General features: G+C 46.7%; 1 protein-coding gene across 1 annotated transcript in view; it reads left to right on the forward strand.

The window, feature by feature from the left end:
* LOC143283563 (uncharacterized) overlaps nucleotides 1-13716 on the forward strand; it is a 69953-nt gene extending 56237 nt beyond the window's left edge. The window contains exons 14-18 of the mRNA XM_076589809.1: nucleotides 2139-2209; nucleotides 7912-8016; nucleotides 10272-10366; nucleotides 11029-11098; nucleotides 13465-13716. Of these exons, the coding sequence (XP_076445924.1) occupies nucleotides 2139-2209; nucleotides 7912-8016; nucleotides 10272-10366; nucleotides 11029-11098; nucleotides 13465-13716 (593 nt within the window). The remainder of the gene's footprint in view (nucleotides 1-2138; nucleotides 2210-7911; nucleotides 8017-10271; nucleotides 10367-11028; nucleotides 11099-13464) is intronic.
* The last annotated feature ends 8710 nt before the right edge of the window (nucleotides 13717-22426 follow it).

Genomic DNA, 22426 nt, shown 5'->3' on the forward strand with positions numbered 1-22426 from the left:
TTTGTCAGGACTGATGAATACTTTCTGTGACTATTTGTATTAGTCAGGACTGATGAATACTTTCTGTGACTATTTGTATTAGTCAGGACTGGTGAATACTTTCTGTGACTATTTGTATCTGTCAGGACTGGTGAATACTTTTCTGTGACTATTTGTATTTGTCAGGACTGGTGAATACTTTCTGTGACTATTTTGCATTTGTCAGGACTGGTGAATACTTTCTGTGACTATTTGTATTTGTCAGGACTGGTGAATACTTTCTGTGACAATTTTGTATTTGTCAGGACTGGTGAATACTTTGTGTGACTATTTGTATTAGTCAGGACTGGTGAATACTTTTCTATGACTATTTGTATTAGTCAGGACTGGTGAATACTTTCTGTGACTATTTGTATTAGTCAGGACTGGTGAATACTTTCTGTGACTATTTGTATTTGTCAGGACTGGTGAATACTTTGTGACTATTTGTATTAGTCAGGACTGGTGAATACTTTCTGTGACTATTTGTATTAGTCAGGACTGGTGAATACTTTCTGTGACTATTTGTATTAGGACTGGTGAATACTTTCTGTGACTATTTGTATTAGTCAGGACTGGTGAATACTTTCTGTGACTATTTGTATTTGTCAGGACTGGTGAATACTTTCTGTGACTGTTTGTATTAGTCAGGACTGGTGAATGCTTTCTGTGACTGTTTGTATTAGTCAGGACTGGTGAATACTTTCTGTGACTATTTGTATTAGTCAGGACTGGTGAATACTTTGTGTGACTATTTGTATTAGTCAGGACTGGTGAATACTTTCTGTGACTATTTGTATTAGTCAGGACTGGTGAATACTTTCTGTGACTATTTGTATTAGTCAGGACTGGTGAATACTTTCTGTGACTATTTGTATTAGTCAGGACTGGTGAATACTTTCTGTGACTATTTGTATTAGTCAGGACTGATGAATACTTTCTGTGACTATTTGTATTAGTCAGGACTGGTGAATACTTTCTGTGACTATTTGTATTAGTCAGGACTGATGAATACTTTCTGTGACTATTTGTATTAGTCAGGACTGGTGAATACTTTCTGTGACTATTTGTATCTGTCAGGACTGGTGAATACTTTTCTGTGACTATTTGTATTTGTCAGGACTGGTGAATACTTTCTGTGACTATTTTGCATTTGTCAGGACTGGTGAATACTTTCTGTGACTATTTGTATTTGTCAGGACTGGTGAATACTTTCTGTGACAATTTTGTATTTGTCAGGACTGGTGAATACTTTGTGTGACTATTTGTATTAGTCAGGACTGGTGAATACTTTTCTATGACTATTTGTATTAGTCAGGACTGGTGAATACTTTCTGTGACTATTTGTATTAGTCAGGACTGGTGAATACTTTCTGTGACTATTTGTATTTGTCAGGACTGGTGAATACTTTGTGACTATTTGTATTAGTCAGGACTGGTGAATACTTTCTGTGACTATTTGTATTAGTCAGGACTGGTGAATACTTTCTGTGACTATTTGTATTAGGACTGGTGAATACTTTCTGTGACTATTTGTATTAGTCAGGACTGGTGAATACTTTGTGACTATTTGTATTTGTCAGGACTGGTGAAGACTTTTCTGTGACTATTTGTATTTGTCAGGACTGGTGAATACTTTCTGTGACTATTTGTATTTGTCAGGACTGGTGAATACTTTCTGTGACAATTTTGTATTTGTCAGGACTGGTGAATACTTTGTGTGACTATTTGTATTAGTCAGGACTGGTGAATACTTTTCTATGACTATTTGTATTAGTCAGGACTGGTGAATACTTTCTGTGACAATTTTGTATTTGTCAGGACTGGTGAATACTTTGTGACTATTTGTATTTGTCAGGACTGGTGAATACTTTCTGTGACAGTTTTATATTTGTCAGGACTGATAAATACTTTCTGTGACAGTTGTGTATTTGTCAGCACCGGTGAGTATTTTTGTGTCTGAAAAATACGCTTGTGGCTCAGGACAGTGTTAAATTCTTGGTGCAGCCCGTGACGCAAGTTATCTTTCAGTTTAGTGTGTGTGTGTGTGTGTGTGTGTGTGTGTGTGTGTGTGTGTGTGTGTGTGTGTGTGTGTGATATGTTCATTTTTCGTTCCACAGACGGGTTCCTGGCGAAGTACTGCATTCTGAATCCATCGACGACAGAACAATACCGGTACACCTTTGAGCAGGTGAGTGGCCGCTGTTTTACATCGTCGTCGTCGTCTTTTTCTTGTTCATCTTCTGTGTGCGCGCGCACGCACGCACGCACGCACGCACACACACACACACACACACACACACACACACACACACACACACACAGTTTCTCTACAAGTGATTTTTTACTTTCAAATAGGTAATCCGGTAACTACCTTACGGTGGTGATGATGGTTGTGATGGCGATGATCGTGGTGGTGTGTAGTGGTGGTGGTGGTGGTGGTGGAGATGACGATGATGATGATGGTGTGTGGTGGTGGTGGTAGTGGTGGTGGTGGTAATGATGGTGGTGGTGGTGGGGTGTAGTGGGGGTAGTGGTGGTGGTGATGATGATGATGGTGGTGGTGGTGTGTAGTGGTGGTGGTGATGATGGTTGTGGTGGTGGGGTGTGGTGGTGGTGGTGGTGGTGGTGGTGATGATGATGGTGGTGGTGGTGGTAGTGTGTAGTGGTGGTGGTGGTGGTTGTAGTGGTGGTGATGAAGATGATGATGATGGTGTGTAGTGGTGGTGGTGATGATGATGGTGGTGGTGGTGGTAGTGTGTAGTGGTGGTGGTGGTGGTTGTAGTGGTGGTGATGAAGATGATGATGATGGTGGTGGTGGTGGTGATGATGATGATGGTGGTGGTGGTTGTAGTGGTGGTGATGAAGATGATGATGATGGTGTGTAGTGGTGGTGGTGGTGATGAAGGTGGTGGTGTCGTGTTAGTGTTCTGGTGGTGTTATTGTGGAGGTAAGGGTGGTGGTAGTGTAATGGTGGTGGTGGTGGCGGTAATTGGGTTGTGATTGTTGTTGTGGTGGTGGTGGTGGTGTAATGGTGGTGGTGGCATAGTGGTGATGGTAGTGGTGATGATGGTTATGGTGGTGGTGCAGGCGGCTCAGGCCATAGGGTCGTTCTTCGTCGACAGGAGCAGCGATGGAGCTCGGCAGCCGTCTGAGCGTCTGAGCAGCCCTCTTTAGGAATGCACTGCTCACCTCCCTGGCATGAGGAAGGGGCTAGAAAAGGTGCCCTAAAAATTGCCTGCTCCATATCACCCTGGCCAGCATACCGCGGCTGGCGGGGACCCTACATCAGCGGTCGAAACAAAAAGAAAGAAAAGAAAAAAACAAGGATCGTTCCTCTCACCATTGGTGCTTGGAACATAAGGACTCTCCTGGACAGAGATAACGCGGACAGACCCCAAAGGAGAACGGCACTAGTTGCATCCGAACTCGCCAGATACAACATTGACATCGCAGCCTTGAGTGAGACTCGGCTTGCAGGCGAAGGCGAGCTCTGTGAACGGGGATCTGGTTACACCTTCTGGAGTGGACAAGGAAGCGAAGAGCGACATGAGGCTGGCGTTGGTTTTGCAGTAAAAACAGCACTTGTCAGCAAGCTAGCTGGAATCCCAAAGGGAGTCAACGATAGGCTTATGACCATGAAACTCCCACTGGCATCTGGCCAGAAGCACCTCACCATTGTCAGTGCCTACGCCCCAACCATGACAAACCCGGATGAAGTGAAGGCGAAGTTCTACGAGGACCTTCACTCTGTCATTGCTGCTATCCCTAAAGCAGACAAGCTCATCATTCTTGGGGACTACAATGCTAGAGTTGGCTCTGACTACATCTCCTGGGATGGAGTGATTGGAAAGCACGGTGTGGGCCACTGCAACCCAAATGGATTGCTTTTGCTTCAGACCTGTGCAGAGCACGAACTGCTGATAACCAACACAGTTTTCTGCCTCCCTACCCGTAACAGGACGTCATGGATGCACCCTCGCTCAAAGCATTGGCATCTCATCGATTATGTCATCGTCAGGAAAAGGGATAGGCAAGATGTACGTGTAACAAAGACCATGTGCGGTGCCGAGTGTTGGACAGACCATTGCCTTGTAGTCTCGAAGCTGAATATTCGAATCCAGCCCAAGAGACGCCCCCAAGGCCAGAAGGCTCCAAAACGGCTCAACATCGCTAAGCTGAAAAACATCATCAAACAGTCCTTTGTGGAGCTGCTGGAAGATCGTCTGGAATCCGCCTCTCTGGACAACCAGAATGTGGAGTCTGACTGGAGGACCCTGCGTGAGCTGATCTATAGTACAGCTTCAGAGACCCTGGGACCCATGACCAGAAAGCACAAAGACTGGTTTGATGAAAACTGTGATGAAATCAAGCAACTTCTGGATGAGAAACGCCGTCTGCATCAAGCCTATCTGAGCAACCCAAAGTCCAGATCAAAAAAGGATGCGTACGATGCCATCCGCAGGACTGTTCAGCAAAAGTTACGCCAGATGCAGGATAAGTGGCTGAGTGACAAAGCTGATGAGATCCAGGGATATGCCGACAGGCACGATATGAAGAGGTTCTATGATGCCTTAAAAGAAGTCTACGGCCCCACATCCTCAGGATCATCCCCCCTCCTCAGTGCAGATGGGAATACCTTGATCACCGAGAAGGAGAAAATTCTCGAACGCTGGGCTGAGCACTTCAACAGTGTCTTAAATCGCCCTTCCTCCATAAATGATGAAGCCATAGACCGTCTCCCACAAGTCCCCATCAACGAAGCACTGGACGATCCGCCAACACTTCTTGAGACCCATAAAGCAATCCGTCTGCTATCCAGTGGCAAAGTGGCTCAGACTCCATACCAGCAGAGGTCTACAAGGATGGAGGCACTGTGCTGACTGAGAAGCTCCATCAGCTGTACTCACTCATGTGGAAAGAAGAGATCCCCCAGGATTTCAAAGATGCATCTATCATTCACTTGTACAAGCGAAAGGGGAACCGGCAAGCCTGTGATAACCATCGGGGCATTTCCTTGCTCTCCATCGCAGGCAAGATACTTGCCAGGATCCTACTAAACCGCCTCACAGCACACCTTGACCAAGGTCATTTGCCTGAGAGCCAATGTGGATTCCGGAAAGAGCGCGGAACCACCGACATGGTGTTTGCTGCAAGGCAGCTGCAAGAGAAATGTCAGGAGCAAAATGCTGATCTGTTCTCCACCTATGTCGACCTCACTAAGGCCTTCGACACCGTGAGTAGAGAAGGACTGTGGAAGATCATGGCCAAGTACGGATGCCCTCGGAAATTTATTTCCTTGGTCAGCCAGTTCCATGAAGGCATGCAGGCTCGAGTCCAGGACAATGGCGAAACATCTGCTCCTTTTGCTGTCACAAATGGTGTCAAGCAAGGCTGCATCCTGGCTCCAACGCTGTTCAGCCTCATGTTCTCTGCAGTGCTTACTGATGCCTTCAGAGATGGCGATGTTGGAATCGGCCTAAAGTACCGAACAGATGGCAAGCTGTTTAACCTCAGAAGGCTTCAAGCAAAAACAAAGGTCATGACAGACATCATCAGAGACTTTTTGTTTGCTGATGATTGTGCCCTCAGCGCTGGATCTGAAGCTGACATGCAACTCAGCGTCGACAAGTTTGCCACTGCCAGCAGGAACTTCGGCCTTACCATCAGCACGAGGAAAACTGAAGTTCTCCATCAGCCAGCCCCAGGGAAACCCTACGTTGAGCCCAACATCACAGTCAACGGTCAGAGACTCAGTGCGGTGGAGTGGTTCACATACCTTGGCAGCACACTGTCACGAAATGCGACCATCGACGATGAAGTGAACGTCAGGATTGCAAGAGCAAGCGCAACTTTTGGTAGACTCAATGCAAATGTCTGGAACAGAAGAGGCATTAGTCTTGAGACAAAGCTAAGGTCTACAGAGCAGTAGTTCTCCCCACACTACTGTACGCCTGCGAAACTTGGACAGTGTACCAACGACATGCCAAGAAGCTGAACCACTTCCACACAACATGCCTCAGGAAGCTACTGAACATCAAGTGGCAAGACAAGACCCCAGACACAGAGGTGCTCGCAAAAGCCACCCTTCCCAGCATCTTCACCATCCTGATGCAGTCCCAGCTTCGCTGGGCTGGACACGTGGCGCGCATGCCAGACCATCGGCTGCCCAAAATGCTCTTCTATGGCGAGCTGCAACAAGGGAAGAGATCACACGGAGGTCAGAAGAAGCGCTTCAGAGATACTCTGAAAGTCTCTCTGAAAGCGTTTGATATCAACCCTGACTCCTGGGAGGAATCTGCAGTGGACCGTGACAAATGGCGCGCTGCTGTGCACAAAGGCGCCAAGTTGTGCGAGGCCAACAGGACTGCTGCAGCTGTTCAGAAGAGGCAGGCCAGAAAGTCACGGGCAAACAGGCTCCCTGACAATGATATGCCTGTCTTTGTCTGCCCCAACTGTCAGCGAACATTTCGTGCGCAGATTGGATTATTCAGCCATCTGCGCACTCAGATAGATTCATGAGCATCCTCCCCCTCACCCCACCACCACCCTCCCCCCAACCCCCAGCTGGATGACAACGATGGTCATCATCGATCTCGATGGACACACCACCACCAGTGGTGATGATGGTTATGGTGGTGGTGTATTGGTGGTGTTGTGGTGGAGGTCAGGGTCATATTTGTGTAGTGGTGGTGGTGATGATGATAATGGTGGTGGTGTGGTGGTGATGATGATGATGGTGGTGGTGGTGGTGATGATGATGGTGGTGGTGGTGGTGATGATGGTGGTGGTGGTGGTGGTGATGATGATGGTGGTGGTGGTGGTGATGATGGTGGTGGTGGTGATGATGATGGTGGTGGTGGTGGTGGTGATGATGGTGGTGGTGGTGATGATGATGGTGGTGGTGGTGGTGATGATGATGGTGGTGGTGGTGGTGATGATGATGGTGGTGGTGGTGGTGATGATGATGGTGGTGGTGGTGGTGATGATGATGGTGGTGGTGGTGGTGGTGGTGATGATGATGGTGGTGGTGGTGATGATGATGATGGTGGTGGTGGTGGTGGTGATGGTGGTGGTGGTGGTGATGATGATGGTGGTGGTGGTGGTGGTGATGATGATGATGATGGTGGTGGTGGTGGTGGTGATGATGGTGGTGGTGATGGTGGTGATGATGGTGGTGGTGTAGTGGTGATGATGATGGTGGTGGTGTATTGGTGATGATTGTGATGGTGGTGGTGTAGGGGTGATGGTGATGGTGGTGGTGTAGTGGTGGTGGTGATGATGGTGGTGGTATTGTGGTGGTGATGATGGTGGTGGTGGCGGTGATTATGGTGATGGTGATGTTGGTGACAGTGCTGATGGTGATGGGGTTGTGGATGCTGTAGATGGATGAGGGGAAGAAGGGCTACCTGACGGAGGAGGAGCTGGTAGTGGTGGTGGTGATGATGGTCATGTGTATTAGTTGTGATGGTTGTGGTGTAGCGGTGGTGGTGGTGGTGGTGGTGATGTCTTGGCAATGTTGTTGTTGTATGGGTCAGGGTCGTGGTAGTGTGGTGGTGGTGATGGTGATAGTGGTGGTGGCGGTGATGGGGAGGTGATGGTGGTATATTTGTGGTGGTGGTATAGTGTTAGTGGTTGTAGTTGTTGTAGCTGAATGAGGGCAAGGAGGACAACCTGATAGAGAAGGGGCTGTTATTGGTGGTGATGATGGTGGTGGTAATGGTGGTGATGATGGTTCTGTGTACTGGTTGTGACGGTTGTGGTGTGGCGGTGGTGATGGTGGTGATGGTGGTGTGTTAGTGGTGGCAGTGGTGATGGTGGTGTGTGGTGGTGGCAGTGGTGATGGAGTTGTGTGGTGGTGGCAGTGGTGATGGAGTTGTGTGGTGGTTGTAGCTGGACGAGGGGCAGAAGGACCACCTGACGGAGGAGGAGCTGGTGTACGCACTGCGGGCCATCAACCCCAACCTCAGCGTCTCGGAGAGAACCTACCTCTTTCGGGCAAGTGCACCTGTCCCCTAGCCTGCCTCTTTATAGCCAGGACACCTGTCCCCTAGCCTGCCTCTTTATAGCCAGGACACCTGTCCCCTAGCCTGCCTCTTTATAGCCAGGACACCTGTCCTGCAGCCTGCCTCTTTATAGCCAGGACACCTGTCCCCTAGCCTGCCTCTTTATAGCCAGGACACCTGTCCCTAGCCTGCCTCTTTATAGCCAGGACACCTGTCCCCTAGCCTGCCTCTTTATAGCCAGGACACCTGTCCCCTAGCCTGCCTCTTTATAGCCAGGACACCTGTCTCTAGCCTGCCTCTTTATAGCCAGGACACCTGTCCCCTAGCCTGCCTCTTTATAGCCAGGACACCTGTCCCCTAGCCTGCCTCTTTATAGCCAGGACACCTGTCTCTAGCCTGCCTCTTTATAGCCAGGACACCTGTCTCTAGCCTGCCTCTTTATAGCCAGGACACCTGTCCCCTATCCTGCCTCTTTATAGCCAGGACACCTGTCCCCTAGCCTGCCTCTTTATAGCCAGGACACCTGTCCCCTAGCCTGCCTCTTTATAGCCAGGACACCTGTCCCCTAGCCTGCCTCTTTATAGCCAGGACACTTGTCCCTGCAGCCTGCCTCTTTATAGCCAGGACACCTGTCCCCTAGCCTGCCTCTTTATAGCCAGGACACCTGTCCCTAGCCTGCCTCTTTATAGCCAGGACATCTGTCCTGTAGCCTGCCTCTTTATAGCCAGGACATCCTGTCTCTAGCCTGCCTCTTTATAGCCAGGACACCTGTCCCCTAGCCTGCCTCTTTATAGCCAGGACACTTGTCCTGCAGCCTGCCTCTTTATAGCCAGGACACCTGTCCCCTAGCCTGCCTCTTTGTAGCCTAGATATTTGTCCCTCTGTGTAGCAAGGACACCTGTCCTGTAGCCTACCTCTTTGTAGATAGGACACCTGTCCCATAGCTTTCCTCTGTATAGCAAGGACACTTGTCCTGTAGCCTGCCTCTTTATAGCCAGGACACCTGTACCATAGCTTGCCTCTTTGTAGCCTGGATATTTGTCCCATAGCCTGCCTTTGTAGCAAGGACACTTTCCTGTAGCCTGCCTCTTTATAGCCAGGATATATGTCATGTAGCCTGTCTGTATAGCAAGGACACCTGTCCCATAGCTTACCTCTGTGAAGTAGGGACATCTGTGCCAGTTTACCTCTGTGTAGCACCGGCACCTGTCCCACTGCTTACCTCTTTCGGGCAAGACTCTTGCTGTCCTCTCCAATTCTCGATTGTAGTTGAACTGAGACTTGTTTGAAAATAAAATACTGTATAATTTAAATCTACACCCTGCCTGACTGCGACAAATATAATTCTCCTCTACCCTACCTGTTTCCAGAAAACATACCTCTCCTACAAGTAACCTCCTTGGGAAAAGTACACCCCTTCTACACCTTTCCTATTTCGGAAGAAAAGGCAAACCTCTTCAATTCACCACCTCTTTCATGCAAGTACATCTCACTTAAAAGCTGTCTTCTTAGCAAGTACACCATTCTCATAATTATCCTACCGCTTTCGGGGAGGACTTTCTGTTGTCTTTTCGAATCATTATTGTTTTTTGGCTTGTTTGCTTGTTATTGTGACATGTATGACAATAAAGTACACATCACATAGAAATTAGCTCTTTCTGGCCAAGTGACACATCTCCCGTACCCAACTAGAACCTACCTTTCGGCCAATTGTTCTTGATAGGTAGAATGTCATTCTGCGATTTTAATAAAAAGCTTGAAACGGGAAACATATATGTTCTTGCAGGGAAACATATACTTTTGATCCAATGCTGAAAGAAGAAAGTTTGTTAAGATCGTAACATGTGTCAATCTAGGAGGCGTGTTAAGTTTAAGGGTTGAAAACGTAGACTGTATGGGGCCTCGCCTTCCTATGCCGAGCCCTCGTCACAGTGGGTATGAATTCACTGCCCCCATGGCCGTTGAAACCCCTTCAGTGCCAGGGGGAAAACAGTAGAAAGTCGTGTTTCAAGTCAGAAAACAATATCCAAAACAATAAGCCTGAAACTGAGAAAATGATCTGGAGATAACACCACTCCAGATAGCCTGTGTGAATCTTCAGCCTTCCAGAGTTATTTCCCTTCCCTGATGACGACATCAGTGACGTTACTACGCACGTGCGTGATTCGCTCCATGGTCACACAAGGGGTTTTAAAGGCCGTGGAACCTGTACCTTTACATGTAGACAGGTGGTTGTTGTTGGAACAGGTGATGCAGCTGGCCGGACAGCGGGTGAGGTCTGGCACTGACTTCAGACTCTTCTCCATACTGGCGGCACTGTCGCAGCGCGTCTCCAGACTGGAGTGAGTGCAGCCAGCGGTCATGAAGTGATGTCACGTCACTGAAAACTAGCTTGATCCACTGGGTTGTCAGTCACTAACATGTTACTCGTGGATGCTTTCTTGGAGCACTGTCTTGAAGACAGAGTGGGGTGTGTGTGTGTGTGTGTGTGTGTGTGTGTGTGTGTGTGTGTGTGTTTCTTGCAAGTGCAGCAAATAAGGTAGTGTGCTGAGTGAATGAGGATGTATGTGTTTGTGTGTGGGGTGTGTGTGTGATCGTTCGTCTTCAGTTTAATGTCTTTCCACTTGAAGTGATATTAGACGGGGGAAAAAAAACAACCGTGGGGGTAGGGGTTGTGGGAGGGGGTGGGGGTAAAAGTGTGTATGTGTGGAGGGTGAATAGGGAGAGACAACGCTAGGGAAAATGGAAATGTTATAAACGCCAACATCAAACAACTATAACAAATGTCCTATTGGACTACGCAGCAAACCTTCTGCAACAGCAAATAACATATTGGAATTGTTAATAACACATTCAAAAGAACTTTTGAATGTGTGTGTGTGTATGTGTGTGTGTGTTGTCGCATGTGCGTGTGTTCGGGGGGATGGGGAAGGGGGTGGGAGGATCCTGATGACTGGTTTCCCATGACCTTGACCCTGACACCTGGCACGTGGCTGTCTCACAGTGACTGGGTCCGCAGCATGATGGCCAACCTGGATTACAGGACCCTGGAGAGAAAGATGTTCCTGTGCAAGGTATGGGGACACACCTGGTTTGTGAACACGTGTTTCTATGCTGTGTGTGTGTGTGAGCTCACTCGTAGGAAAACGTGTTTTTGTGCTATATATTAAGATTGACATAAGTTTACATTTGGGCCACCACAAAGTAAGAGCTGTATTATCAATGGTTTCTCCAGTCAATGGGAAACCATTTACAGCTTAGTCTTTTGTGAAGGACTATGACTCTCAAACTAGGAGGCAAAATTGCACTGGCTCTTAGTGCTGCAGCCTTGTGGGCTAGTTGGCCTTTGGGAACCATCCCAACGCCGACTGTCCTAAAACCCTGTTGGCCGAGAGAGTGGGGATGTACTTGGGCAAGACACTCTCCACTATAATCAAATTCTAGCCCAACTAGTCGGAACAGCAGTTGCCTCCTCTGATGGTCATAGTCGGACACGACTGACTATCATACGAGGGTCATTCAATAAATAAGGTGAATTTTTCGGTATAAGGACTTCTAATACAGATAGAGGCTTACTTCATTTTTTTTTCAACGTAGTCTCCCAGCACTGTCACACACTTTTCCCATCTGTGCACAAGCTTCCGTATTCCCTCAGCGTAAAAATCTTTGGACTGATGTCTCAGCCAGTCGCTCACAACACTTTTGACTTCATCGTCACTTTCAAACTTCGTGCCTCTCGTGAACGCTTTCAAGGGACCAAACAGGTGAAAGTCTGAAGGGGCAAGGTCTGGGCTGTAAGGGGGATGAGGGAGCAGTTCCCAGCCCAGCTCGTTGATGGTCTGCACCGTTCGGGCTGCTGTGTGAGGCCTTGCGTTGTCATGATGCAAGATGACTCCTTCTGACTGATGACCCCTGCGTTTGTTCTTCATGTCTTTCTTGACCTGCCTCAGCAGTTCACAGTAGTTGGCACTGTTCACAGTGCTTCCTTTCTCAAGGAATGAAATGGTGATTGGGCCTTGCATATCCCAAAAAACGGTGAGCATCACCTTCCTCGTGGACCGCTGGGACTTGAACTTCTTCTTCACTGGAGAGCCTACGTGCTTCCACTCCATGGACTGCCGTTTGGACTTAGGCTCATAGTGCCAAACCCATGTCTCGTCACATGTGACCACCTTCTTCAGAAACTCATCACCATCCTTCTCATAGCGGCAGAGACACTGCTGGGACAACTCGACCCTCCTCTGTTTGTGCTTTGGAGTAAGCATCTTTGGCACCCACCGGCAGCTGACCTTCGAGTAGCCAAAGTCATCATGGACAATTTTGTGTGCTGTCCCAACAGATAAGCTCAAAGTCCTTGCAATGTCATCCACTGTCACCCTTCTGTCAGACTGAATGAGGTCATTGACTGATTCGATCACCTCAGGAGACCTCACTTCTGTAGGCCTTCCAGGCCTGTCTTCATCCTCAACACTGCTCCGTCCTTCTTTAAACAATTTAGCCCACTTGTAGACATTTTTTCGGCTGAAACATGTGGCACCATACACAGTTGACATTCTCCTATGAATTTCAACTGGTTTGCACCCTTCAGCAACCAAAAACTTGATAACTGACCGCTGTTCAATCCTGGAGCATGCTTCTTGGTCGGCCATCTTTGTTAATCGCCAAAACTCTCAAAGTTTTTTTTAATCTGCAAAACAAATTAAATCCATGTGAAAAAGAAGTAAAACAAAAACAAAAAAGAAAAAAAAAGTAAGCTTCTATCTGTATTAGAAGTCCTTATACCGAAAAATTCACCTTATTTATTGAATGACCCTCGTATATATGGGCTCAATTGTATGGAAAACGTCTTTATGTTCTATGTTTGGGAAAACACTTGTAGGAAAACCTGTTTGTGTGTTACGTATTTGAACACACCTTTAGAAAAAGAAAAAAAACAAACATGTTTTTTGTGCAAGGTATTTGAAAACATTTGCAAGGAAACTTTTTGTGCTATGTGACATAAGTAGGAAAACATGTTTTGTGCTATGGAGGTGAATGCACCTTTTGGAAAAATACATGTTTTTGTCGAGTGTATTTGAACTCACTTGTAGGAAAGCGTGTTTCTGTACTTTGTATGGGAACTCACCTGTTTGGAAAACGTGTTTCTGTGCTCTGTATGTGAACTCACTTGTTGGAAAACATGTTATGTGCTATGTATGGGAACCCACTTGTAGAAAAACGTGTTTATGTGCTGTGTATGGGAACTCACTTATATAAAAACGTGTTTATGTGTTATGTATGTGGACACACCGTTAGAAAAAAAACATGTTTTTGTCCAGTGTATTTGAACACACTAGTAGTGGAACTTTTTGTGTGTGCTAAATGTGAGCACAATTGTAGGAGACGTAATTGTGTGGGGGTTGCTCTGTGTGTGTGTGTGTGTGTGTGTGTGTGTCCCCAGGCGCTGTGGGAGTGCAACAGGGACGAGGAGGACGGTGAAGCGGGAGGGGGCGGGGGCAGCATCAGCCTGGACCAGCTTGTCGTGGAGCTGAGGGCTGGGGGCGTCGGTCCGCAGCAGGAGCAGGAGGTCCGGCAGAAGCTGGCCCAGCACCGCCGCCTGGACTTCCTGGACTTTCTGCTGTACGTGCCGCTCTTTGTGCACATCCACCAGACCGTCCTCACCGACCCCCTCACCGCCAGCCCCGCCCTCTGACTGACTGACTGACTGGCTGGCTGGCTGGCTGGCTGGCTGACTGATAAACTTGACCGATTTGATTTGACTTGACTGACTGACTGACTGACTGACTGACTTATAAACTTGACTGACTGGCTTGACTGACCTGACTGACTGACTTATAAACTTGACTGACTTGACTTGACTTGACTTGACTTGACTTGACTGACTGATAAACTTGACTGACTGACTGATACACCTGACTGACTTGACTGACACTGGGGGTCCTTTCGGGTCCTTGTCCTGGTGGTGGTGGTTCAGAACGTCACCCCTCTCACTCGTCCTCTGCTTTCAGGCTCCGCCCCCTCCGTTCATCACCACCCCACCCACACCACCTACCCCTACACCTCCCCCTCCGTTCATCACCACCCCACCCACACCACCTACCCCTACACCTCCCCCTCCGTTCATCACCACCCCACCCACACCACCTGCCCCTACATCGCCCCCTCCGTTCATCACCACCCCACCCACACCACCTACCCCTCCCCCTCCGTTCATCACCACCCCACCCACACCACCTACCCCTCCCCCTCCGTTCATCACCACCCCACCCACACCACCTACCCCTCCCCCTCCGTTCATCACCACCCCACCCACACCACCTACCCCTCCCCCTCCGTTCATCACCACCCCACCCACACCACCTACCCCTACACCTCCCCCTCCGTTCATCACCACCCCACCCACACCACCTACCCCTACACCTCCCCCTCCGTTCATCACCACCCCACCCACACCACCTGCCCCTACACCTCCCCCTCCGTTCATCACCACCCCACCCACACCACCTGCCCCTACACCTCCCCCTCCGTTCATCACCACCCCACCCACACCACCTGCCCCTACATCTCCCCCTCCGTTCATCACCACCCCACCCACACCACCTGCCCCTACATCTCCCCCTCCGTTCATCACCACCCCACCCACACCACCTGCCCCTACACCTCCCCCTCCGTTCATCACCACCCCACCCACACCACCTACACCTCCCCCTCCGTTCATCACCACCCCACCCACACCACCTACCCCTCCCCCTCCGTTCATCACCACCCACCCACACACCACCCCTACATCTCCCCTCCGTTCATCACCACCCACCACACCACCTACCCCTCCCCTCCGTTCATCACCACCCCACCCACACCACCTACCCCTACATCTCCCCCTCCGTTCATCACCACCCACCCACACCACTACCCCTCCCCCTCCGTTCATCACCACCCCACCCACACCACCTACCCCTGCATCTCTGGCCGTTGATGATGTGGTCATGAAGTCAACACGTCACCACACACACACTCACTCCATCCCCCACCGCACACATATCCGTAGCTGTTGTTGAGGTGGTCCTGAAGTCAACACGCCCTCACCCCACACATCCCACACACCGCACTCACCCACACACACACACATGCCTGGGTGTTGTTGATGGGGTTATGAAGTCAAAACACCACCACCATACCCCCCACCCCAACCCCACGCCCCGCACCTACGCCTCGAGTCAACACACCCTCTCCAGTCACGAATAGCCCCCCAAAACGGAGTATGGTTGCCTACATTGCGGGTTAAAAACGGTCATACACTCCGAATCCCACTCAAACATACGAGTAAACATGTGAGTTGTAGCCCACGAACGGTGAAAGGAAAGAGGTCTACTGATGTTACACCGAGCCCATGACGTCACACCGTGGCCATGACGTCACACCGTGGCCATGACGTCACACCGTGGCCATGCCACTCCTGCCTGAGCCCCTGTCCGGCCTTCTGCCAGATCTCTGACGTCAGCCCTGGTCCCAATGACACCCCCACCCCACCCCCCTTCACACCATCTGACGTCATGTGACAGTGTTGTACTGTGCTGGTCAGATCTGACGTCACGTGGCAGTGTGATACTGTGTTGAGCAGAACTGACGTCATGTGACAGTGACACTGTGTTGGTCAATTCTGACGTCACGTGACAGTGTGATACTGTGCTGGTCAGATCTGTGACCATGTGTGACGTGTCACTGTGTTCTTCAGAATCGTCATCAGAACAAGGCAGAAATCAGTGCGTACAATAGAATGAGTGTGCATCCCTAAACAACTGTTGTGATGTGCATAAAATCGATCTCCCAGGTCAACATATGTGCAGACGTGCTGGTGCCTGAACCCCCTTCGTGTGTACACGCACGCAGAAGATCAAATACATACGTTAAAGATCCTGTAATCCATGTCAGGTGTTCGGTGGGTTGTGGAGACACGAAAATACCCAGCATTCACCAACTACGACAGAGTCATCGACAAGTCGACGTTGGTCGTGTAACGGAGATAAAGAATAAAATCCTCTTGACTGACGATGACGTTTATTACTTCGTCAGCAGAGTGAGTACGGCCGTCACAGCAAAAGAAAGGAAGGAAAGTCTTTAAACTGCCATCAACGAAAGTGTGGGAATGTGTGTGTGTGAGAGAGAGAGAGAGACGACCAAAACTGAATCATCAGGTGGCATCCTCCACCTTGCATCTATATGATAGTTCTCCACCCTGCATTTATTATTATGATAGTCACAAACGCTTCTGAACGCCAACAAGGTGAACGATAGAAAACAACCGTATCAACAAAAGACACAAACTCCAAGCGCTGCCGTTTCTGAACACCAATCAGGTGAACGATAGAAATCGGCAAAATACACAGTCGAGTCCAAGAGATGCCAGACTCACGGGCCGAGTTTTGTCAAAATGGACTGCAGAAGTGTTTTACGTCTGCGCAGTCAGCTCACTGCAAAGTGCTGTACAAAGTTCTGCCAGCAAAGTGACAAGAAGCGTTCCCCAGAAGTTCTGCAGCATTATAAATTCTTGTGGCCCGAAGACTTTCCTCAAGCATTGATGTGGTCTGTCCTGTGGAGAACACGTACATGTCTTGTGGAGGAAGAAGTGTGATATGTGTGTTGTGTATTATGAATCAGGGTGATATGTCATGTGGAGGAATCTGATGATATATATATATATATATATATATTGAGACCCGATCTGTGTGTGGAAGAAACAGTGTGATATTTTTATTTATATATCTTTATTTATATCCATATATGTGTGTGTGTGTGTTGTGGATGAATCAGGGTGAAATATCTCTCTATATATACTGTGTATATATATGTGTGTGATTGTGTGTCTGTATGTATGTTTGTTTGCATGCAAGTGATTGTGCAGGTGTGCACACATATGTGCATGCTTTCGTGTGACTGTTTGTGCAGATTGACGGCTTTGTATGTAAGTATGAAGGGTCATGCTTAGGTATACAAGTTCACAATGAGCTTGCTTTTATTCATTTTCTTTTGTTGTCACATAGTAAGTGGGATGCAGAAATATAGATGTTAACCCATGCCTGCATTGCTATGCAAACTATGAATGCAGAAATATACATGTTAACCCATGCCTGCATTGCTATGCAAACTATGAATGCAGAAAAACACACAAACAATTCTGCATGTTTGTGTAGTGAATACGCACGGGGCAAGGGGTGTATCTGTGCAGCTGCTGCAGATATATTGATACCATTTTTCTCTGGATGATTGGAGATTTCTTGTCTGTTGCTATTCATTCGCCTGTGGGTTTAGCTGTTCACTTGTTAGTCTTTTTTGAAAATGATGATGACGGTGATGTGTGCATGTGACTGATGCCTTCAACGGTTGCGATGAACATGTCAAGTCGGTTCAGTGCTCGCTGGGCCATTCACATATGTAAAAACACTGCACATATCCACAAAACAGTGTGCATGGTCACCCAACCACACACACAAAGAGCTGCATGCAGATTGACCCCCTCGGGCCTACAAACACATTTACTTGCACAAAGTCAAGTCAGCAGCACATCCACAGATGAATAAAGACGATACTCCTTTTTTTTTCCACAAGATGTCATTTTTTCGTTTATTCTTATACATAAAAACAGAAGAAAAAAAAACAATGTTCAGTCCACGCTACACTTTTGTACATCAGGTAAATCATATTATGGCTGCACAGAATTAAGAGTTAAGTCGCATTTGAGATTTCACAAAATAACACAACATATAATCGTTGTTTTACTGCCGATGACTTGAGACTGTAAATAACCAAATAAATCACAGGAAATAAAACAGAAGATACAAGCTTGGTGAAAAATAAAACAAAGGACCTGTAGGTCAATTAGATATAAAATGGTCTCTCTATACACAGAAAAATCATACACAGGTAATGGCAAAGATGCCCAAGGATTACAAGTTTACACAATATTGCTGTAAAACTGTCCTAACATTTGTAGAAAAAACCTGTGGGTGTGTGTATGTGAACATAAAAGGATCTGATTTCACTGTGGCTCGTTCACACAAATTTACCGATTCAGATCACTTGCGTGGCAACGTTCCAATCCATTAAAATGAATTTGTGTCAACACGTAGAGAGGCATGGCCAAATCTTGAGCAAAGAAAGTTCATGAATAAAATCGAAAAAAGACACAAAAAGGGTTCATGAATTCACACATTCAGCACAGAAAAGTGTAAATGCTTTGTTCATGCTGATAATGACACAAACACATGGAGCCAGTGTTCATGCTGATAATGACACAAACACATGGAGCCAGTGTTCATGCTGATAATGACACAAACACATGGAGCCAGTGTTCATGCTGATAATGACACAAACACATGGAGCCAGTGTTCATGCTGATAATGACACAAACACATGGAGCCAAGGGGTTTGGCTAAAGGAAGAGGCACACCAAGTTACACATCAATATTGCACAAGGATTGTCAGTCAGTGCTGAGAACAGCCTAGCTATGGGTCCTTTCACACATAAGTCATGTTTACCCCCCCCGACACCAAACACTGACAACATCACTGAACTCTAGTCTTCACAGGCATGTTACTGCCACGTGTCATATTCAATATGATCACTCCTGAACTCTCATCACGTTTTTCTTACATTACAAACCAAACTGGTAACCTGCAGTCACAAGGTTGGGCACTGCGTGTGTGTGCACAATCGAGGTTTGGTGGCTATTCTCTACCCAAGCCCAATACAAAAAAATCACCATAAGAGACACCAGTGAAAGGCAAAGGGTTATGCTTCAGTTCAGGCAGCTGGCTCATGGATTCTGTTCACATTTTTGGAGCACAGACTGTATTCCATGTAGGAAACAAAACTGGTACAGAAAAAAACAAAAAATGATGGCGCTCTTTTTGCATGTGTCCTAAGAATGTCTGGAAGATTGCTGTTGTTTAAGCAGGAATAAATTAATAACCACTTGCTGAGGGGACTGTCTGAACTACAGAACTGCTGTTTGTGTGAATAACAACCAGTTTTTGATGATGAGATTATATATATAATCAGTGTTGCTGATATACAGCCCTGTCGCCAACACAAGACCTTATGAGTGCTGAAAAAATTGCTGGTGACAATCACATGGTGGCAGAAAAAAAAGAAAAGAAAGGAAAATAACACGAAAAAAAAAAAACTGAAAAGAAAACTGGCCTCTAGAACAGTCATGCACATAAACTCGGGACATGTCTCTGACATGGACTATTCCCTCAATTTTTCACTAGAGGGTAACAATAAAAAGAAAAAAATACAAATATTAAAAAAAAAAAGGAACCTGTGCACAAACATAAATATACTTAAACAATAAAGAGTGGTAATCCTCTCCATACACAAGGTACACAGCTTGAAGTCAATGCTGCTAATGCTACCGTTTTATCAAGCACACAGGTAAATAAGTAAAATAAACGGGTACGCTGGAACAAACCCACATGCTTCCTTGAAAAGGAAACTCCAGGCATGTCCTCATACCAATGTTAGTGTTTGTTTACTCTCATTCTTTCATGTCGGGATAGATATACTGAACACAAAAAATGCATGAATTATCAGGCATACAAATAAAATTATTTTTTTTAAAAAAAATTTTTAAAAGCCAAAGGGCATCTCACACACCCTGAGCACAAAAAGGGACAATATACTAAGTATGCATCATTATCAAGTTCAGAAACAGATCCCAAAAAAAGTATTCAAGACTTTCTAGAAAAAAATCTAGGTGAATGAATGCACCAGCAGAGCAGAAAGGAAGCCGAGCGGTTAAAGCGTTGGACTTTCAACCTGACAGTCACAAGTTCAAAATCTTGGTAACAGCGCCTGGTGGGTAAAGGGTGGAGGTTTTTCCGATCTCCCAGGTCAACATATGTGCAGACCTGCTAGTGCCTGAACCCCCTTCGTGTGTATACACGCACACAAAAGATCAAATACACACGATAAAGATCCTGTGATCCATGTCAGTGTTCGGTCTGTTATAGAGACATGACAATACCCAGCATACATCAACCAGAGATATCAGCACATCGATATTGGTCGTGGAATTGAAAGAAAGAGATAACAGAGAAAATGAAAAGGACAGGAAGAAAGAGATAACAGAGAAAATGAAAAGGACAGGAAGAAAGAGATAACAGAGAAAATGAAAAGGACAGGAAGAAAGAGATAACAGAAAATGAAAAGGACAGGAAGAAAAAGATAAGAACAGGAAGAAAAAGATAAAGGGCAGGAAGAAAGACAACAGAGAGAAAATGAAAAGGGCAGGAAGAAAGAGATAAGAGAAAATGAAAAGGGCAGGAAGAAAGAGATAACAGAGAAAATGAAAAGGGCAGGAAGAAAGAGATAAGAGAAAATGAAAAGGGCAGGAAGAAAGAGATAAGAGAAAATGAAAAGGGCAGGAAGAAAGAGATAAGAGAAAGAAAATGAAAAGGGCAGGAAGAAAGATAACAGAGAAAATTAAAAGGGCAGGAAGAAAGAGACAAGAGAGAAAATTAAAAGGGCAGGAAGAAAAAAGGATAGGAAGAAAGAGATAACAGAGAGAAAAGGACAGGAAGAAAGAGAACAGAGAGAAAAGGACAGGAAGAAAGAGATAACAGAGGAAATGAAAAGGACAGGAAGAAAGAGAAAAGAGGAAATGAAAAGGACAGGAAGAAAGAGATAACAGAGGAAATGAAAAGGACAGGGAGAAAGACAACAGAGGAAATGAAAAGGACAGGGAGAAAGACATAACAGAGGAAATGAAAAGGACAGGAAGAAAGAGATAACAGAGGAAATGAAAAGGACAGGAAGAAAGAGATAACAGAGGAAATGAAAAGGACAGGAAAAGACAACAGAGAAAATGAAAAGGACAGGAAGAAAGAGATAACAGAGAATGAAAAGGACAGGAAGAAAAGAGACAGGAAGAAAAGAGACAACAGAATGAAAAGGACAGGAAGAAAAGAGACAACAGAATGAAAAGGACAGGAAGAAAAGAGACAACAGAGAATGAAAAGGACAGGAAGAAAAGAAAGAGCAACAAAGAGGGAAGTTTCCAGTGCAGAATTCCCAGAATGTGGGGGTGCCAGCTATTGCTGACAGAGCCCTCAGCATGTCCACATGGACAGGCCGGAGTGGGGGGGTATTTGGTTCACAGGATGCATGCCACAGGGGCAACAATCAGGGCACAGGGGACAGAACCAATCCCTGACGGGCACTGTGCAGGTTGTGCACTGAGCAAAACAGTGCACTGTTTTATTAACCGGTTTGTCAGATCCTATGTTCCCCTTACCTTCAAGTCCGATTTCATACACTTGGGACTTTTTTTTCACTCTTCTCTGGAATCTCTTTACGCTTCATTCATTCACCTGTTGAGTATTGTTTGGGTAAAAAGCTGTTGCTTGAATAGATGACAAATAAATCATACAGTAAATGGCAAATTATAAATAAATATAATACTGCATCAGACATATATACAATACAGACAACCCTCACCTTGATAAAGCAATGCTTCATTATTTCATGATGGCTGGAGTGAAAGAGGCTTTTTTTTTTTCAAAACCGCGTTGACCTCCCAACGCTCAATGGTGACTTGTGATCCAGTGATGACGGTTTGAGGCGCTGTTTCAGCATGGTGTTGGGTCCTTGGGAAAGACACTTCAATCTGACTTTCCTCACTCCAGCCGGGTGTGAAAGGGTACCGGACTATGACTGGGGACAGGTAACAGCTGCAGGAGATGAGGATTGGGCCCCGCCTTCCTGTGCCGAGCCCTGGGCACAGTGAACGTATCAACTGACGGCCCCAATGACCGTTAAAGGTTATGGGACCTTTAACCTTTATATATATATGTAAAAGTGTGTGTGTGCAAGGATGTGTGAGCCACATGAATGCATTCAGTATTACACGTATTTCCTATACGATTCCATTTTTGGTTCCACATGGCAGAATCGATATTAAAACATTTTACTGTGCACGGTCCTTCATGTCTATCACCATCACTTCACCTGCACAGCACCTGGAAACACAGCAGAAGAACACACACAAGAGGAAATCTTGTCACAAACAGCCTAAGTACACACACACATGCAAAACACACCCTATGTGCACAGCAATCACAAACACTCTTTCCTGTTTTCAACAGCTATGAAAAAAACCCAAATCAAGACAGAAAAGATGCACTGCAAACCCAAACATTCTGTTTTATATATATATATATATATTACACCAGAGTGGAGGAGATTCCGGAAAGGGGGGTTGAGTGTGGAAGTGGTGGTGTACATGCTGAAGGAAATCACAGATACGCCAACAGACATGGACAGGTGGGTGGGTGCACACGCAAGGTCACAGTAGTGGGGCAGGAAGGGGGTGTGTGTTTTTTTTGGGGGGGGGAGTTCACAT

The sequence above is a fragment of the Babylonia areolata genome, chromosome 6 (genome assembly GCF_041734735.1).
Source record: "Babylonia areolata isolate BAREFJ2019XMU chromosome 6, ASM4173473v1, whole genome shotgun sequence".
Lineage (NCBI taxonomy): Eukaryota > Metazoa > Mollusca > Gastropoda > Neogastropoda > Buccinidae > Babylonia > Babylonia areolata.